The sequence below is a fragment of the Aquarana catesbeiana genome, linkage group LG04 (genome assembly GCF_042186555.1).
Source record: "Aquarana catesbeiana isolate 2022-GZ linkage group LG04, ASM4218655v1, whole genome shotgun sequence".
NCBI lineage: Eukaryota > Metazoa > Chordata > Amphibia > Anura > Ranidae > Aquarana > Aquarana catesbeiana.
The window spans coordinates 492,883,196-492,902,410 of NC_133327.1; the positions used below are offsets into that span (position 1 = coordinate 492,883,196).

Here is a 19,215-nt window from a genome sequence, read left to right on the forward strand (position 1 = left end):
AAATCAGATACATGTACAGTACCTTAGACTAGTTTACCTGCCAAATTATTTGTAATTTTGGGGTCAAGGGTTTACATAGGTGGTTAAAACAAGTGGTTCAGTGAACATGGTGGCCACTCAGGTGAGTACACAGCTGTGGTTCTTCTCTCTGCAGTTTGGCATTTCTAACTTGGAGTATAGCAAGTGGTGCACGCTTCCCAAACTCGCCCATTAAAGTGGAGGGGACCGTGCTAATTTTCAGAGGGACAGTAAGGACTTCCACTTTTCTGTGAACCTAGTCTTGGACACCTTTTGCAGCACTGCCTAATAAGATTAATTCCTATTTCAATTTTGCTACTTCCTGGGTCCACTTTACCACTTGCTCATTTTTATGTGTCGCCTGTCAGGCTTTGAAATGTAACAAAGGTAGATTTTATTATGACTGTTAAAAGATGAGCTCTAGCCTTCACCTAATAAATTAAGTCAACAGCTACAGTAGCTGCTGACTTTTGATATAAGGACACTTACCTGCCCAGGGATCTAGCGCTGTCCTCACCTGAGCCAATTTTTCAATGGGTTTCAGGTCCAGACGACGGCATCTTAACTTGTGGCTTTACAGCCGGCTTCCTACTTCCCATCTGCGAGCCGCAGTGCACTTTGTGAATGGTCACGCAGTCTTCTGGGACCTGTGATGTATCTCAGAAGCCTGCAGGAGGAAGGAGGGGGTAGCTGAACCTCTGCCCGGATCGGAAAAGTAGGAGTGGGTATTGGAAATTAAAAAGCGGCAGTTGTTAAGGGGGGATGGAGAAGGCAAATAAGCTGAACTTCCCCTTTTCGGTGAAGAAGCGCTTTAAGGGTACAAAACATTATACACAATAATTTTTCTTACCTAGCAATCTTTTAATCTGATGGTTATTTAAAGTAGCTCTTTTTTCATTTTTTTTATAGAGTAAGGGAAGATCAATTACCCTTTTTTTTTTTTTTTTTTTTTTTTTTCTTTCCTATAGTGGGGATTCTTTTCACGTCCTGTGCTGTAGCTACAACAGGAAATCGGTGGATATCTCTCCAAAGTGGGGAGAAATCCCTTGTAGTCACCAGAACTAATGTTCCAGTTAGACTTCTCTATTCCTGTTCTGTTGACTACTCAGAATTTTGGGATTTTCTTTCACTTTTGGAGATAGCAGGCACCAGGACAAACAGGGTGAATCTACGAAACAGGGACACAGACAGCAGTTAAAAACCTGACAGGTGTTGTAATCCATCTCCACTCTAAAACTAAAAAATAGCTTTACCTTCAGTTATCAAGTTTATGAATAAAAGTACACATGCAGTGCATTTATTTTCACAACTATAAAATAATTGTATATCTTATTCCTTTTCTATAGGATGTCTTGTATTCAGTCTGCAACCCAGTAGGAAAAGTGGAGCGTATAGTCATTTTTAAGAGAAATGGGATTCAAGCCATGGTGGAATATCCTTTTTTATTTAACTTTTATTGTTTAGAAAGGATAAAATCAAGGCTATGAACATGGTTTGTTTCATAGTGATTTCACTGTTATATGTTTTTTAGAACTTGTGGGATAAACTGCTTTCTGAGGCACACAAGATTCAGATAGCATAAGAAAAATTGACCAGGCTGGCATAACCCCTCACATTTTCAGCATGCTTCATTTTTTTTTTTTTTTTTTTTTTTTTTTTTTGCTATTGTCCTAGGAGGATGGACACCTTTTCTTTAATAAGAAAAAGTTTAACACTTTTGTACTAGCCATTTGTCCTTTTTCTTTCAAGATTATTTTTTTATCATACATTACAGCACATAGGAGGTCTTCAAAAACGTAGGGTTATGCTGCCAATTTCAAGAGTTTGGACACAATCAAAGCTGTTAGGGCAGTCCTGCATAACCTCTCTCACGCCTTCAGTTTTTTGCAAGTGTTCTTAGGCGCTTTCCAGATGGGCTCATCTTCAGCATTGCCTCGGAGCCCATACCCAGACCCCACAATGAAAAAAAAAACAGGGTTGGCCTGCAAGTGCCTTAGATATTGGATACTGCGTTAGGCAACCACTTCTCAGTACCATCAGTGCAACATGGGTGTTAGCCACATAGCATTTAGTCCAGGGCTGTGGTTCATATTTCAGTGGTGCCCTGTCTCTGAAGATTCCTGTGGGAGTTTGACCTCCAAGAGGGTGAATTTCTGAAAACCTACTATCCTATACGCAGTGGGAAGTGTACACAGCAGTAAGTCTGGGCATTTGGTCCTTATTTGGAAGGATGCATGCCTTGCTACTCTTAGAGGTTTGTACAGCTCACTGGCTGTGACCCTTGGATTTCAGTTGAGGTAGGTGGAACAGCGTCCTTTTTTAAATTGGTGCCTTTTACTTACTTCCAGGCTGGTTGCCCTATTAAATCTGTTCAGCCTTTTTTTTTATGGGACTCACTTCTGCGCATTTTCCAGGGCACACGCAGCTGTATCCACACCTGCTGCCCGTTCCATGGCTGCACAACACTGATCCTTAGCAGGTTCTGGGCTCCCTTCTGTCTCTGGTGCAGAGTCACTTTGTCATTAACCCTTCCTGCTCTGCAGGTGTTGAGTCCCCCTTGTGGGATCCTCCTCAGGCATATTATGAAGGATCGCAGGCACAAAGCCAGCGGTACCACAGGTCTGCACAGCTTACAATCCACTCATCGCACAGGGTGGCTTGCAGTGTACCCCCAGAGGAACCTGAACCCAACCATTTGGATCTTGGGCCTCTTGTCTGAATTGTAGCCCTCATCTGCATCTTCCTTAACTTCTTTTGGGGCAGATTCCCCCCCTGCCATGTCTAGGGAAGAATTTTTTTCTGTTGTGGCTGAGTTTTTGGGAAAATTTTCAGCCATTATTGCTGACTTCAAAACAGAGGCATCCCCTCCAGAATCATCTGTTTCTGAATTTCCTACTGTGGCTGGAGATGCAGAGGTGGGTGCCCTGTTCTTGGTAGATGACTTGATACTTGGAGTCTGTCTACCTGGGTAAGCCCACAATTAAGAGACCCCGTAGCTAAGCTCACTGATTCAGCTCACATATGTCTAGACCCGGAACAACCTGAGTCAGCTGTACCTAAGTTTTAGTCTGGGGGTCTCTAAAAGTCCTTTTCTTGTACAACCACTGTTACATCCTTTTTTTAAAATGGGGATTAGCCTAACCCAGTTAAAATGGTTCTAAAGCCTTAAAGCGGCGTTCCACCTATTTAAAAGTCAGCAGCTACAAAAAGTTTAGCTGCTGACTTTTAATAATCAGACGCTTACCTGTCCCCCGGTCCAGCGATGCGGGAGCACGAAGCCCCACTCCTCTCCCCCTCCACTCTGCGGTGCTGGCATTCTCACAGCTGGGCGCGCACACGCTCTGTGACATGTCCCAGAAGATTGCAGGGAGGGAGGAGAGGTGATCTTCCAGCGCCAGAGGAGCTGGGTGCCTGTAAAAACAGGGTACCTGCTCCTCCCCCCAAAAATGACATGCCAAATGTGGCATGTCAGGGGGTCACCAACACTTAAAGCGGAGGTTCAATTTTTGGGTGGAGCTCCGCTTTAAGGTTTTTCATCCTAATGCATTCTATGCATTAAGGTGAAAAATCTGTGCTGCAGCTGACCCCCAGACCCCCCCCTTTTTTCCTTACCTGAGCCCATCTGATCTAGCTATGTGCACGAGCGCAGCAGCTCCCGCTGCTGTGTCTCCTCATTTGACAGATTGATAGCAGCGGGAGCGATTGGCTCCCGCTGCTGTCAATCAAATCTGCTGACATGGGAGTGGGGTGTAGGGCTGAGTCCCACTCTGTGTCAATGGACGCAGCAGCTGGACTCAGGAGCGAGCACACATGGGTGCCCCCAGGAAAAACGGCTTTCCCTGGGGGCACCCAATGAAGAGGAGGGCCTGGAGTGCCAATGGGGGACCCCAAAAGAAGAGGATTGGGGCTACTCTGCGCAAAACCATTGCACAGAGCAGGTAAGTGTAGGCATGTTTGTTGTCGTTTTTTGTTTTTATTTTAAAACAAGGGTTTCGTAACATTTTTAAGTTTTTACCCCTCCTAAGCAATTTGCACAAAAATACCCTATAGAGGCTGGGTACTTTAATAGTGTGCTGTCCCCCAAAATTGGAACTACACTGCATCTGAGCACCAAAAACCGTATTTTAATTAATTTTTTTAACTTATTGACACTGGCCACCAGCATATATGCAGCCGTTCGGCGGGTGGGCCTTAACGCTAAGCGGCCACGTATGTGCGGCCCTGTTGAAACCACTTACCACGCTAAGAGCGTGCTCCTTGTGCACTCCCAGCATGGTAGCCGGTGAGAACTGGAAAGCTCCTGATGCATACTAGCGATTGGGAGCTTTCCGATCATGTGACAGCCAATCACAGCAGTCACATAACCCGAATGCCTGCCTCCCGGCTTTTACAACCCTTAAAGGGCTGAGAGGCGGTCAATGGGAAGGGGTTAATATTTAAAGCAAAGTCACCCATCCATGAGTTATTTTAATTAATCAATTTGAAAAACACCCCCTAGTATTTCTGGCCATTGCTATCTTGAGTAAGAGTAGATTCATGTAGCCTTCACTTTCTGGAATCCATCTGCCTTTAGCTCGGGCATGCAAGCAGGAGGTTGTGCCTAGCTGAGAAAACCCCTCCTCCCTTCTTGAGGACTCCTTGGATGTATGACATCATTTGCCTAGGCTCAGCCCAGAAACCAGGAAGTAAATGAAGAAATGTAAACATTCTAGCAGCATAAGGATTAAAAATGATCAGTGGTGATTGAGAGAATGAAGTTCTGGAATGGAAAAGGAATATGGACTTTTTATGCACAGGTACACATGTTTTCATAAAATCATATTTTATTTATTACAAAAGTTTAAAAACATAAACACAAATTGATTAATACATAAAGCGAATAATGCCTAAGAGGAGTTGAATCATAATAAAACCACCATAACCTACTCTTGGTAGTAAACATGCGTCTAATGAAAGACGATAACTTGTGTCCATATAGGCTCGATGGGAGTGGATATAATGAAGTGAAGTTGCTCTACATGTTGCACGCTTCAGTGCTTCCTCAGCTTGGGCAAATGTTCTAAATGGACAAAAGAAAGGAAAACCATATAGTTCAAAGAATAATCCTAATAACAATTGATGCTCAAGTCAAAACAGTTAAAACAATAACTAACTGTTTTGAACATCAATTGTTATTATGTTAACATGTTTATGAAAATGTGTTCCTGTGCCTAAAAAGTCCATATTCCTCTCTGTTCCAACCTCTATCTTAGATAGGACGTGACACTTTATATCATGGGCATATCCAACAGTTCCACCATGTTGTGATATGATTTTGTCAATTTAGAATGAAGTTCTGCTTTAACTGTCCCAGTTAGGGATGTACCTGCATTTAAGAATTAAAGGGTTAGAAGACTAGATGACTTTTGAGAGGGAACGCCTCTCTGGCACCATCCTGTCATTCAGAAATGACAGGGGGGGAGAGAATTCCTTTTTGCCCAAGCAAAATCTGTCTGACAAAATTTATGTTGTCAAACCTGTCAGCTTTCCTACTTCCTGGTTGTCTGTACACACATTTCTTAAAGTGGTTGTAAAGGAAAGGGTGCAATGCATTAAGATAAAAAACCTTCTGTGTGCAGCAGCCCCCCTAATACTTACCTGAGGTCCATCTAGATCCAGTGATGTTGCACTTGGCTGTTCAGGACTCCCCTCCTCATTGGCTGAGACAGCAGCACAGTGCCATTGGCTCCCACTGCTCTCAATCAAAGTCAGTGAGCCAATGAGGAGAGAAAGGGGGCTGGGTCGCGGCTTCACGTCTGAATGCTTGCTGTGGGGGCACTCAACAGGAGGGAGGGGTCAAGAGCACCGAAGAGGGACCCGAGAAGTGGAGGATCCGGGCTGCTCTATGCAAATCCACTACACAGAGCAGGTAAGTATAATATATTTGCTATTTTTAACAAAAGAAAAAATCAGACTTTAGTAGCAATTTAAGTTTTTTTTTTTTTTTTTACCGAGTAGAGGTTCAGGTCTAATCTGATGCCAGTCTCAGTCTCTCTTGCTTGGGGACATCCCTATGTTTCTGATTACCTCATGTGTACTGTAACACTGTTAACTTTTTTTTTTTTTTTCTTTTGCCTTTAAAATCCCTTTCTTGAAGTACATTACAGGACACAGGTCCCACCCTTCTGTTGCTTACTAATTATTATTTTATGTGTTGGAAGGGATTTTCATGTCCAGGGATGGGCTTTAAATGTATAGGTATGAGTCACACATTAATATAGAGATTAATTTGCACTTACCTGCCTATTTGACTGAATGCCAGGTTCCTTAACACTAATGAATGAACATTTGACACAGTGCTCAGTGCCCAGAAGGCCAAAGCTGCATTAAATGGCGCAGACATTTATGCTGGATGCTGCACACTGAAAATAGAATATGCCAGGGTAAGTCTCACTCTTGTTGCATGTATCTTTGTTTTCTCGCTTGCCATAATATTGATTGTCTTTTTCATTGTGTGCAGCCTACACGTCTTAATGTTATTCGGAATGATAATGATAGCTGGGATTACAGCAAACCCTACTTGAACAGACGAGGTAGGAATTTCAAATCAATGTGTCCTATGCAAACATGAGCAATGACATTCACTCTTTTTGGTGGTGTATGGCAAAATCCTACTTGGGGGTTTTGGTTAGATGCTGTCCGGGTATTGTTTAAAAGGCTGTCTGTGACAGCTTGCAGTTTCCTACTTTTTTTTTCATGCAGCCTCTTTTCCCAGTTGTCCCTTTTCACTTTATCGCTCTCACACTTTGATGAGGGGGAGGGATGCATTTCCAAACCATAAACTTGCACGCTGCTTTTCAACGGACGAGACTTTGTTCCTACGCGTTAAAGCTGGACAAGGCATTCAGAAGTCCAGAGGAGGACGTCTCGGCAGGCTGACTCTACACCTCTTCATGCATCACTGAGACAACTGCAAACAGCTCTCCGAAATTACCATCCTAAAATCAAACTTGCAACTCACCTTGACTGCATTCTGCATGCATCCTTACCACCAGCACATGCTCTCAGTGGAGGACATTTGAAAACCTTTTATTTATTTGCTTGGATTCAGTGTGGTGCTCTAGCTCCATGGAAGCTGTCACCTGGATGTATTCTGACTTCTCTCCAGTAAAGTGGTTGCAAATCAGTCTTAAGAGGACTGTTGAGCATGCCCAAAGTTTAATACATTGACTTCTGAACTATTATATCCACATATTATGGACCATCAATCAATGCAGTTTAGCAAAAGTGTATACACGTTGAGTAACTGTTGCTTTACCAGTGTACTTTCAATAATCAACAACAAAATTAACTGCAGTGATTCATCCACATTTATTAAGGTCACAGGGAGTGTAATATCCAACTGTGTTAGAGGAGCTCACTTTTTTTAAAATGTGGTACCTTTAAAAAATATATTTTAGTATATGTGTATTATTTAGAATGTGTATGACATGTGAATAATTGTGCTTGTTTTTATTTGCTAACTGAATGAAAACTGTAAAACAAACTACTGTATTAAGATGTTCTATAGCACTTGTAGGGTATGACCTTCCCTTTTTTGAAACTGTTCTTCAGTTGCTATTAGGACTTAGAACACTGATACCAATTATAAAGAACTTAGGTTGTGTGTTTGACCTTGTGTATACAGTGACAGTGCAACTAAAGCACATTTGTCCTGTGTGATAATGCCCTTTTAAAGCATAGTTTCCCCTATAAAAATAGCCAAAATAAGCAAAGGTATACAGAGTGGGTATAGAAAAGCATCACCCCACTTAAAAATAATCGCATTTTTTTGCTTTGCAGCCTGAAATGAAGACAGTTTTTGTTTTATCCAGCTGTATTTATTCAGTGCAACTTCTAACATCCAAATGAAAGACATAACCAACATGTCAAGAAAAAAAATAAAATAAAATAAAAAAAACAATAACTGAGTTGTAAAAAGGATCACCCCCTCCTAAAAATAACTTGTAAACTCAGTCAGGTGTAGCTAATCACCTTCTCAGTGGCACACAAAGCCACTTGACTGTCAACTGTGATCAGCTGTGGTCATTTTGTTTAGCTCAGCATGAAAGGGCTTTTCTGGAGCATTTCAGTCCCCGGTAGTGCAACTGAAGCAAACACTGAACTATAGGTGGCAAGGAACTGTCAAAATATCTCCAGGATAAAGTTGTGGACAGGAACAAGTCAGGAAATGGATACAAACACATTTTTTTCAAAGACTAGAAGCACAGTGAAGTATATTATTAAGAAGTGGAAGGTATTTGGTATAACACAGACCCTCCCTGGGTCAGGACGTTGCTCCAAACTGGATGAAGGCACCAGGTGGAAACTTGTCTGAGAGGCTACCAAGAGGCCTACAGCAACTCTGAAGCTGTTGCAGGAATTTATGACAGAGTGGTCATTGTGTGCATGTGACAATATCACAATTTCTCCTCAAATGTGGCTTGTATGGGAGGGTTGCAAGAAAAAAGCCACTCCTTAAGAGATGTCATGACTGAGCTTTGCCAAAACGCACTTTGAAGATTCTGAAGCCAAATGGAAAAAGATTTCCTGGTCAGATGTGTCTAAAATCGAATTATATGACCACAAAACCAAACAATATGTCTATTGGAAATCCAGTACAGCTCACCATCCAAATAACACCATTCCTACAGTAAAGCATGGAGGTGGTAATATTCCTGTCATTGGAGTGTTTCTCTGCAGCAGGAACTGGAGCGCTTGTCAGGATAGAAGGAAAAATGGATGGTGCAAATTCTTGAGGAAAATCTGCTGCCCTCTGCCAGAAAGTTGTCAATGGGAAGAAGGTTTACCTTCCAGTTTGACAATGACCCAAAGCACACAGCAAAAAGTACCACACAGTGGTTGAAGGGAAAAAGGTGAATGTCCTTGCATGGCTTAGTCCGAGCCCAGACTAGGGCTCCAAAATCTGTGGAATGACTTGAAGACTGCAGTCCAAAAAACAGTCGCCATCAAATTTAACTGAACTTTAGCAGTTCTGCAAAAAAGAGTGGGCAAATATTAGTCTAGATGTGCAAAGATTAGTAGAGACCTTTCCCAACAGACTAAAGACTGTAATTAAAGCAAAAGGTGGTTTAACTGACACAAGGGGTGGTCCTTTTTCCAACTCGGTGATTCTCTTTTTGCATTTTTTTTATTTTATTTTATTCTAACATGTTGTTGGGGTTATATCTTTCACTTGGATGTTATAAGTTACACTGAGTAAATACAGCTGGATAAAACAAAACGTGTGTCTATCTTCAGTTTCAGGCTGCAAAGCAACAAAATGTGATTATTTTAAAGGGGGTGATTCTTTTCTATACCAGCTGTACGTAAAGTTTGAGTTATGCTATTCAGTTGTCATTTTAACCGGTTCAATACAGGGCATTTTCACCCCCTTCCTTCCCAGACCAATTTTTAGTTTTCAGCGCTGTCGCACTTTAAACGACAATTGCGTGGTCGTGCAACGTTGTACCCAAAAAAAATTGACGTCCTTTTTTCCCCACAAATAGAGCTTTCTTTTGGTGGTATTTGATCACCTCTGCGGTTTTTATTTTTTGCGCTATAAACAAAAGAAGAGCGACAATTTTGAAAAAAACACAATATTTTTTACTTTTTGCTATAATAAATATCCCAATTTTTTTTTAAAAAAACAAATTTTTTCCTCAGTTTCGGCCGATACGTATTCTTCTACATATTTTTGGTAAAAAAAATCGCAATAAGCGAATTATAGCGTCTACAAAATACGGGATAGATTTATGGCATTTTTTAAAAAAAATATTTATTTTTTTTACTAGTAATAGCGGCGATCGCGATTTTTTTTTTTTTTTTTTTCGTGACTGCGACATTATGGCGGACACTTTTGACACATTTTTGGGACCATTCACATTTATACAGTGATCAGTTGCTATAAAATTGCATTGATTACTGTATAAATGTGACAGGCAGTGAAGGGGTTAACCACTAGGGGGACATGAGGGGTTAAATGTTTCCTAGGGGAGTGATTATAACTGTAGGGGGAGGGGACGCACAAGGGGAGGAGACCAATCAATGTTCCTCTGTACTGGGAACACAGATCGTCTTCTCTCAACTGACAGGACGTGGATCTGTGTGTTTACACACACAGATCCACGGTCCGGCCCGGTTAGCGGGCAATGGCAGGTGCCCGGCGGACATCGCAGCACTGGGTCCCGAGCAACGCGGCGGGCGTGCGCCCCCCCTAGGCGGCTGGGAAGCCCAGGCCGTCATATGACGTCCACCCAGGATGAGAGATCCCATCTGTGGACGTCATTTGTCTATGGCCGGGTAGCGAAGTGGTTAAACATAGAAACTATTTTATTAACTATTGTAGTAAGGTATATTAAATAGAGGTCATCCACTTCTCAGAGTGGCCCCTAACTTAACCACCCATTGAGCACAAAGGTGCTTGGAGAATTTGATTTTGCTGCCTTATGACCAGTTGTCTGGGATTTGACTTGATCCAAGAGAACAGGCTGGTACAAACCACCATTCTCATTCTTCTCTTTTATAATTCGACTTTTTCCTTTAGTGTTGGTGCTTGATTCCATTTAGATGTGCCACGGATGAAGCAAAATGAACTTTGAAGGGGTGCTGAGACTCCCCCCTACTATATTATTATAGCTAAATAAAAATGTATGTATAGCCTTGACTGTACACCTAATAGGCGATGAGCACAGGATTCATTAATCATCCAGCTATGTTGTATGTATGATTAATGCTAGCATATATGGCCAATGTACTGGAAAATCAGGATGGCTACATGTTCGTACCACTGTATGTATACAGTTTCAAGTTGTGCTGAATGTAAGATACCATAGTGTACAGTGGGGAAAGTAATTATTTGATCTCCTGCAGATTTTGAAAGTTTGCCCACTTACAAAGAAATGAAGGGTCTATAATTTTATCATAGGTGTATTTTAGACCGTATATCTACCAAAAAACATTAAACAAATGCTATAAATTTAGGTTGCAGCTCAGTGAGTAAAAAAAGTGTTTGCTCCCCAAGCAAAACATGACTTGGTACTTGGCAGGGAAACATTTCTTGGCAAGCACAGAGGTAAGATTTTTCTTGTATTTGGTGACCAGGTTTGCACACCTCTCAGGAGGGATTTTGGTCCACTCTTCTGTACAGATCTTCTCTAAATGCTTAAGGTTTCTTGGCTGTCTCTTGGCAACTTGAAGTTTCAGCTCCCTCCATAAATTTTTCTTTTTTTTTTTTTAATTAAATCCTTTATTAAATTCAGACTATACAATTTATGAAAACAGTATCACATAATACATTTTAAGAACCATTAACCATCCATACATTGTCTCAAACGGTTATCATTACAATAGCCATTTTTTCCCTTTTAACCTTACCCCTAAACATACCCACCCCTCCCCGCTCCCCTATAACCCTATATCCCCCCCCCCCCCACCCTAACCCATTAATCACTCTTAATAGACCCTTACCTAGAGCCTATCGTACCATATTAAACGGTAAGGAGTTTATTATTTATCTCTCATTTCATCTATACCCACTGCATTACCCTCAAAACCACAGAGTTCCTACAAGCCTTCTTTAGAATTTCATAAGGTATTATTTATTCCTTTTGAGCCATAGCTTCCAGATCTTTGCGTATTTTCTATAGCTTCCCCTTCTAGTGTGAATTGCCTTTTCTATTCTCACCAAGGCGTCTATTGTTCTAATCCATTCTTCCGGGGTGGGGGGCGCCACTGACGACAGCCAGGATTGCGCTATCAGCTTCCTCCCTTGGTATAGACATCTCACCACTGCTGTAACTGTATTACCATTCCCAATGTTCTGTTTAACTAAGCCCAGCACGCATACCTTGGCCTCAAATTCCAATCTGATCCTAAACCTGGTTTCAATAATATTTAGGATCTCGGACCAGTATCTAACTAATTTTAGGCATCTCCACATCATACGGATAAGATCCCCTGTCTCCAGACATCTGGGACACTTGTCATCCGGTCTTTGACCAAACCTATGCAGCTTCTTGGGGGTGTAGTAAGCTCTGTGCACCAGCAAGAGGTGCGAAGCCCGCTGCGACGGAGAGACAGACACCAGCGGGCCAAGCTCCAGAATCCTACCCCACTGATCATCTGCCAACTCCCCCACATCAGCCTCCCACCCCTCCCTGGTGCGTGAGAGTGTTTATAACATTGTCATCCTGGCCGTCAATTGCCCATAAATCACTGATATTAAGCCTTTGGAACTGGTTGTCCTAGCTACTTTGTTAAGAAGCGGTGCTTTACACCATTCCAATGACTTATGCCCCGTACACACGGTCGGACTTTGTTCGGACATTCCGACAACAAAATCCTAGGATTTTTTCCGACGGATGTTGGCTCAAACTTGTCTTGCATACACACGGTCACACAAAGTTGTCAGAAAATCCGATCGTTCTAAACGCGGTGACGTAAAACACGTACGTCGGGACTATAAACGGGGCAGTGGCCAATAGCTTTCATCTCTTTATTTATTCTGAGCATGCGTGGCACTTTGTCCGTCGGATTTGTGTACACACGATCGGAATTTCCGACAACGGATTTTGTTGTCGGAAAATGTTATATCCTGCTCTCAAACTTTGTGTGTCGGAAAATCCGATGGAAAAATGTGTGATGGAGCCTACACACGGTCGGAATTTCCAACAACAAGGTCCTATCACACATTTTCCGTCGGAAAATCTGACCGTGTGTAGGGGGCATTAGTCCTGAATTGTTTGTCCAGAGCATGCCTGATCTGAAGGTAACAGTAAAATGTTTCCTTTGGAATTCCAAACTCCCATCCTAGTTCAGTGAAAGATTATAATATATTACCATCGAACAATTGGGCCAACCTGTATATACCGTGTCCTTCCCACATCCTATTTTTCTCTATAGCTTGTAACTCCTGCAACTGCTTATTATGCCATATGGGTGAAAACTCAGTAAGGCCCTTGTACCCCGTATCTCTCTTAACTGACTGCCAAACTTTGGTAACCATCTTGTATGTTGGAAGCTCACACCGAAGTGACCCGGCCTCCAGTGCCCCTGCTAAAGATTTATGTGGGTTGCCTACTAACATAATTTTTCCACTAGCATTCGCCTCTCCCAGGGGCTCACAAACCCCCAAATGCTGCAATTGAGCAGCCAGAAAGTACCTATATGGATGGGGAAGGTCGCTGCAGAGTTTGTAGGCTAATCCTGGCCTGACCCTTCCTCCATATTAACTCTTGGAAGAGAGAGTTTATTTTTACAAACCATTCTCTTCCGATCCAGACCGGGGAGTGGTGGAGTATATAAATTAGTTGTGGTATCCAAATCATTTTGACCAAGTTAGCTCGGCCTGCCACAGATAGAGGGAGTCGACACCAAATGTCACTCTTCCTTTTGAATTTCTCTAGGAGTGGAACTAAATTATCCCTGATATAGTGATTGGGGTTGTTAGACAAAACTATACCCAGATATTTAATCTTTTCCGTTATTTTATACAGGGGTATACCCTGAGGGAAAGAGCCAGTGGTTGAGTCAACCGGGAGAAGTATAGACTTCTCCCAATTGACTATCAAACCCGTAAATCTCCCAAATCCTTCCACCAGCTGCATCGCTTTTACTAATGATGGCCCCATATCGCCCAGAAAGAGTAAAACGTCATCGGCATATAGCACTATTCTTTCTTCCCCAGATTTCCTTTTATATCCCTGCAAACCAAGTGAGTTTCTCACTACCTCAGCAAAAGGCTTCATTGCCAGGGCGAACAGGGGTGACAACGGGCACCCCTGTCTCGTACCCCTCTCAAGGGATAACTTTCCTGAGTATTCGTTATTAATTTTTAATCTGGTGCTAGGGTGCTGATATGTTTTAAGCCATTTAATAAATAAGGGGCCAAAGCCATATTTTTCCAGTACCCACCATAGATACCCCCATTCCAGAGTGTCAAATGCCTTGGCGATATCCAAGGACAAGACAACTCTGGAACCCTTATTCTCTACCGGGGCCTAAAGATTCAGATATGTCCTTCTGATATTTATTCTGGTAGACCTGTTATGTATAAACCCAGATTGGTCCGAGTGTATAAGGCTTAAAATGCACTTGTTTAGCCTAGTTGCCAAGACTTTTGCCAAAATCTTGACATGAGAGCATAACAATGATATTGGTCTATATGAAGATGTGTCAAGTTGGTCCTTCCCACTCCTTCTGTATTAATACTATATTAGCTTCAGACATCGAGGGAGGCAGTCTACCTACTGTAGCCGCCCAGTTCAGTGTCTTCAAAAGCTCTGGAACCAGCACCTCCCCATAGTGTTTGTAGATTTCTGAAGGCAGTCCGGATGGACCTGGGGACTTCTGAACCGGCAACTTGACTCCCTCTAAAACTTTCTCCATCTCTCCCTGTTCTGCACACTGTCGTGACTTATATAGCTCACTATAAAATTCAAAAAACGTTTCCCTAATTACCAAAGGGTCAGACGAGGTTTCCCCACTTATTGTCTTAGTCATAGGAATTGTTGAAGAGGGAGAATTAGTTCTGGCCAGTAAGGCCAACATCCGGCCCACTCTTTCCCCTTCCTCAAAATACTTTTGCCTCTGGAAGAGTTTCCTATTTTCAACAATTCTAATTTTTTCCATTTTTATATTCCTGTTGCTTCTTTACCCAAATTTCTCGCTTTTCCGGGTTTGGATCCATCACATAGTTTCTCTCTGTCTCCAAAACCTCCTCTCTAATATACTCTCCCCTTGCCCTTGTTTGCTTCTTTACCTTTGATATCTGTTGGATTAGGAGCCCCCTAAGAAATGCTTTTAAGGAGTCCCAGATCACACCCTCTGATGCAGATCCTGTGTTATGCTCTATAAACTCTCTTAATCTTGCAGTTATTTCTTCCCTATTCCCTATTATCTCCAACCATATTGGATTTAGTGACCACGTTCTCTGAATATTACTATCACGTATAATTACCGTTACTGTCAGTAGTGAATGGTCTGATACCCCCCTTGGCCGGTATTCAATTTTGCCTATTAAAGGTTGAACTTCTCGGTTGCCTATGGCCAAATCAATATGGGAAAGAGTGCGGTGAGACCCTGAGAAGCAGGAGTATTGCTGGTCACTTGGATTACGAACTCTCCATAAGTCACACCATCCAATCTCCTTCCCTCCATAAATTTTCGATAGGTTTAAGGTCTGGAGACTGACTAGGCCACTCCATAGCCTTAATGTGCTTCTTCTTAAAACACTCCTTTGTTGCCTTGGCGGTATGTTTTGGGCATGCTGGAGGACCCATCCACGACCCATCTTCAGTGTTCTGGCTAAGGAAAGAAGATTCTCATCCAAGATTTTACAATACGTGGCCCAGTCCATTGGCCCCTCAATGCGGCAAAGTTAGTCTGTACCTTTTTAGCAGAGAAACAACCCCACAGCATAATGTTTCCACCTTTGTGCTTGACTGCAGGGATGGTGTCTTTAGGGTCATAGTTGGCATTTTACTTCCTTTAAACATGGCGAGGCAAGTTAATACCAAAGAGCTCAATTTTGGTCTCCTTTGACCACAGCATTTCTCCCAATCCTTCTCTGAATCATTTAGATGTTCATTGGTATGACTGTATATGTCCCTTCTTGAGGAGGGGGACTCGCCATGTTTGGAGGAAGTAAAATGCTGACTATGATCCTAAGAACACCATCCCTACAGTCAAGCACGGAGGTGGAAACATTATGCTTTGGGGCTGTTTCTCTGCTAAAGGTACTGACCGACTTTGCCGCATTGAGGGGCCAATGGGATGGGGCCATGTATTTGTAAAATCTTGGATGAGAACCTTATTCCCTCAGCCAGAACACTGAAGATGGGTCTTTCAGCATGACAATGACTTAAAACATACCGCCAAGGCAACAAAGGAGTGGTTCAAGAAGAAGCGCATTAAGGTCATGGAGTGGCCTAGCCAGTCTCCAGACCTTAATCCTATAGAACATTTTTTGGAGGGAGCTGAAACTTCAAGTTACCAAGGGACAGCCAAGAAACCTTAAGGATTTAGAGAAAATCTGTAAAGAAGAGTGGACCAAAATCCCTCCTGAGATGTGTGCACACCTGGTCACTAACTACAAGAAGTGTCTTATCGCTGTGCTTGCCAGCAAGGGTTTCCCCACCAGGTACTAAGTCATGTTTTGCTTGGGGATCAAAATACTTATTTACTCACTGAACTGCAACTTCATTTATAGCGTTTGTTTTATGTTTTTACTCAACAAAAGTTGATTTAAAGTCAACTGAGCTGGATTGAAAATTATCAGCTGAACAGCCCTTTATCTAAAAAGTCCTAATATTGGCTAAATAATCCTATTAGATGCAGTCATTGTTTGGGTATAGCTGGCAGTGGAGGTTCTTCCATCCATACCGTTTAGCAGGAAGTAGGAATCTATTGCATTTCTATCCTTTGGCTGAACAAGAGAAATCAATGGTATGATTATCCTAAGCAACAAATGCAGCACTACAGAATAGTAATGACAAACTGTGGTGTTAATAAAAGAGCATGGAAGTGTAACTCCTGATTATTTATATATAAATTATAATTTGGGGGTAGAGTGGTTAGAAGCTCTCATTTTTTTATTAGTGTCTGTGTTCTCGATGGGAACCTTTTTACTTCCTATCCCAGTGACCACTGTCTCCTTGACTTGGTTGCATTGCTAATAGATCTCTATTATAGTATTTTCATATAATAAGCTAGAAGATGCAAGTGGCATTGATCTTCTGTGCTGTACTGGCAGATTCCCCAATTTATTCTTCAAATGACAGTACATATGTGTGGGTTGGTTTTTTTTTTTTGTGGTAGAGTGGTTAGTGGTTTTTTGGGGTTTTTTTTTTTTTTTTTTGTATTCGCATCTTTGTTCTCCGTGGGAAGAATGTCTTCTTTTTCCTTTTACTTCTATCTGTGACCTCTGTCTCCTTGACTTGGTTGCATTATTAATGAATGTCTCTGTAGCAGTATTTTTATAGAAAAGGCTGGAGGATACATGACTGTTCTTCGGTGCTGTCCTGGCAGATTCCCCAATTTATTCAACTTTTAAATGGCATGACTTTGTTTTTGTTTTGTCGCTCCTGCCCCCCCCCCCCCCCCAAAAAAAATGTTGTCGGTATGTGAGCTAATTTTTCATCACTATGGGTGACAGTCCTCATTTCTTGTTCTAAGTTTTGGTATGTTTTAATCTGATCACCTGCCAGTAGAAAGCCCCCACTTGCTTTGCTGTGAACAGACACACTTACAGATTGAGCCTACATTGTAACTGTAATTAACAAAATAATTGTGGATTGCTATGAATTTTTATTATAAAAATGTATATATGTTTTTGTATGCATTTTCTGTCCAGCTCTTCTATTTCAACACTGTTCATTTATGTAGAATGTTAATTGTGGAACCATGTAATACAGGTTGTTTTTGGATTATGCTGAAACCTCTTGAAAGGAGACATCTTTGAAAATATCTTGCTGATGAAGCTTGTAATTGATTTAAGGTACTGTTTTTGTTATCTGAACCTATTTGTTGATGTAGTCTGTAATATTTTTGTTAGACCGTTGTTCTATAAATCTTTATTATTTTTTACATTTTTTTTTGATTGTGCCAAATATGTACATGGTGATTAGGCTTGAACAATACTTTTTATCTTTTTTGAATAACCAGACAGGAGGATTAGAGGGCAAGAGTCTAGACTATTGCTGCCCATACATGCAGCTCTGTAATGGTTCACTATACAGATACTGTATCTTCTGAAAATGCATTGCACTAAATAGATGAACTGATCAATACACAGTCGTTTTTATTAAAATGAAAAAAAATACACTTGGTGGAAAATCTGATAGAATGCGCCCAAACTGATCATGTTCTCTTTCTTGTGTTCAGTGTTTGTTTCTGAACAAGACAATTTAAAAAAAAATAGGGAATCTATGGCTGATTGTTTGTTTATTATTACATGTATGACTATCATAAGGGTGCTAATACCCACTAAAAAAAAATCTGACTGGTGAGATCCTGAGCAATCTTTTTCCCTGGCACAGCAGACTGGTTGGATTGGTGCAAACAGTGAGTCCTACGTTATTTGATGGCTGGAACAAGATCTGCACGCATGTGTATATCCAATCCTGTGTTACCCCTAGGCCAGATAGAGCCTTTATTGAAGGGAAATATCCTATGATTGTTTTGTAATTGGGTAAATAGGAAATATTGCATATAAAACATTTCATATTTATCTTTTTACAGGCAGCTTCAGGGTATCAGGTTTTGAACATTAGCTTTACTGTTGCTCTTTAACCACCTTACAGCCACCATGCATCTTAGAACATCAGAGCAGTATTTCTGACGTGCCATTTACAGCGCCTTGAAAAAGTATTCATAACCCTTGAAATTTTCCACATTTTGTCATGTTACAACCAAAAACATGTATTTTATTGGGACTGTATGTGATAGACCAAAACAAAGTGGCACGTAATTGTGAAGTGGAAGGAAAATGATAAATGGTTCAACATTTTTTTTTACAGTTAAATATGTGAAAAGTGTGACGTGCATTTGTATTCAGCCCTCTTTACTCTGATACCCCTAACTAAAATCTAGTGGAACCAATTGCCTTCAAAAATAAGTAAATCAAGTAAATCTAGTCCACCTGTGTGTAATTTAATCTCAGTATAAATACAGCTGTTCCCTGAAGCCCTCAGAGGTTTGTTAGAGAACCTTATTGAACAAACCGCATCATGAAGGCCAAGGAACACACCAGACAGGTCAGGGATAAAGTTGTGGAGAAGTTTTAAAGCAGGGTTAGGTTATAAAAAATATCCCAAGCTTTGAACATCTTACTAAGCACTGTATAATCCATTATCCGAAAATGGAAAGCATATGGCACAACTGCAAACATACCAAGACATGGCCGTCCACCTAAACTGACAGGCCGGGCAAGAGAGCCTTCATCAGAGAAGCAGCCAAAAGGCCCATGGTAACTCTGGAGGAGCTGCAGAGAGCAACATTTTCGGACAACTATTAGTCGTGCACTCCACAAATCTGACCTTTTATGGAAGAGTGGCAAGAAGAAAGCCATAACTTTTTGGCCTAAAAGCAAAACACTATGTATGGCGGAAAACCAACACTGCACATCACCCTGAACACACCATCCCCACTGTGGAACATGGTGGTGGCAGCATCATGTTG

General features: G+C 41.6%; 1 protein-coding gene across 1 annotated transcript in view; it reads left to right on the plus strand.

Moving 5' to 3' along the window:
- HNRNPLL (heterogeneous nuclear ribonucleoprotein L like) overlaps nucleotides 1-19,215 on the plus strand; it is a 129,320-nt gene that overhangs the window by 44,548 nt on the left and 65,557 nt on the right. The window contains exons 4-6 of the mRNA XM_073627687.1: nucleotides 1,365-1,450; nucleotides 6,344-6,440; nucleotides 6,518-6,590. Of these exons, the coding sequence (XP_073483788.1) occupies nucleotides 1,365-1,450; nucleotides 6,344-6,440; nucleotides 6,518-6,590 (256 nt within the window). The remainder of the gene's footprint in view (nucleotides 1-1,364; nucleotides 1,451-6,343; nucleotides 6,441-6,517; nucleotides 6,591-19,215) is intronic.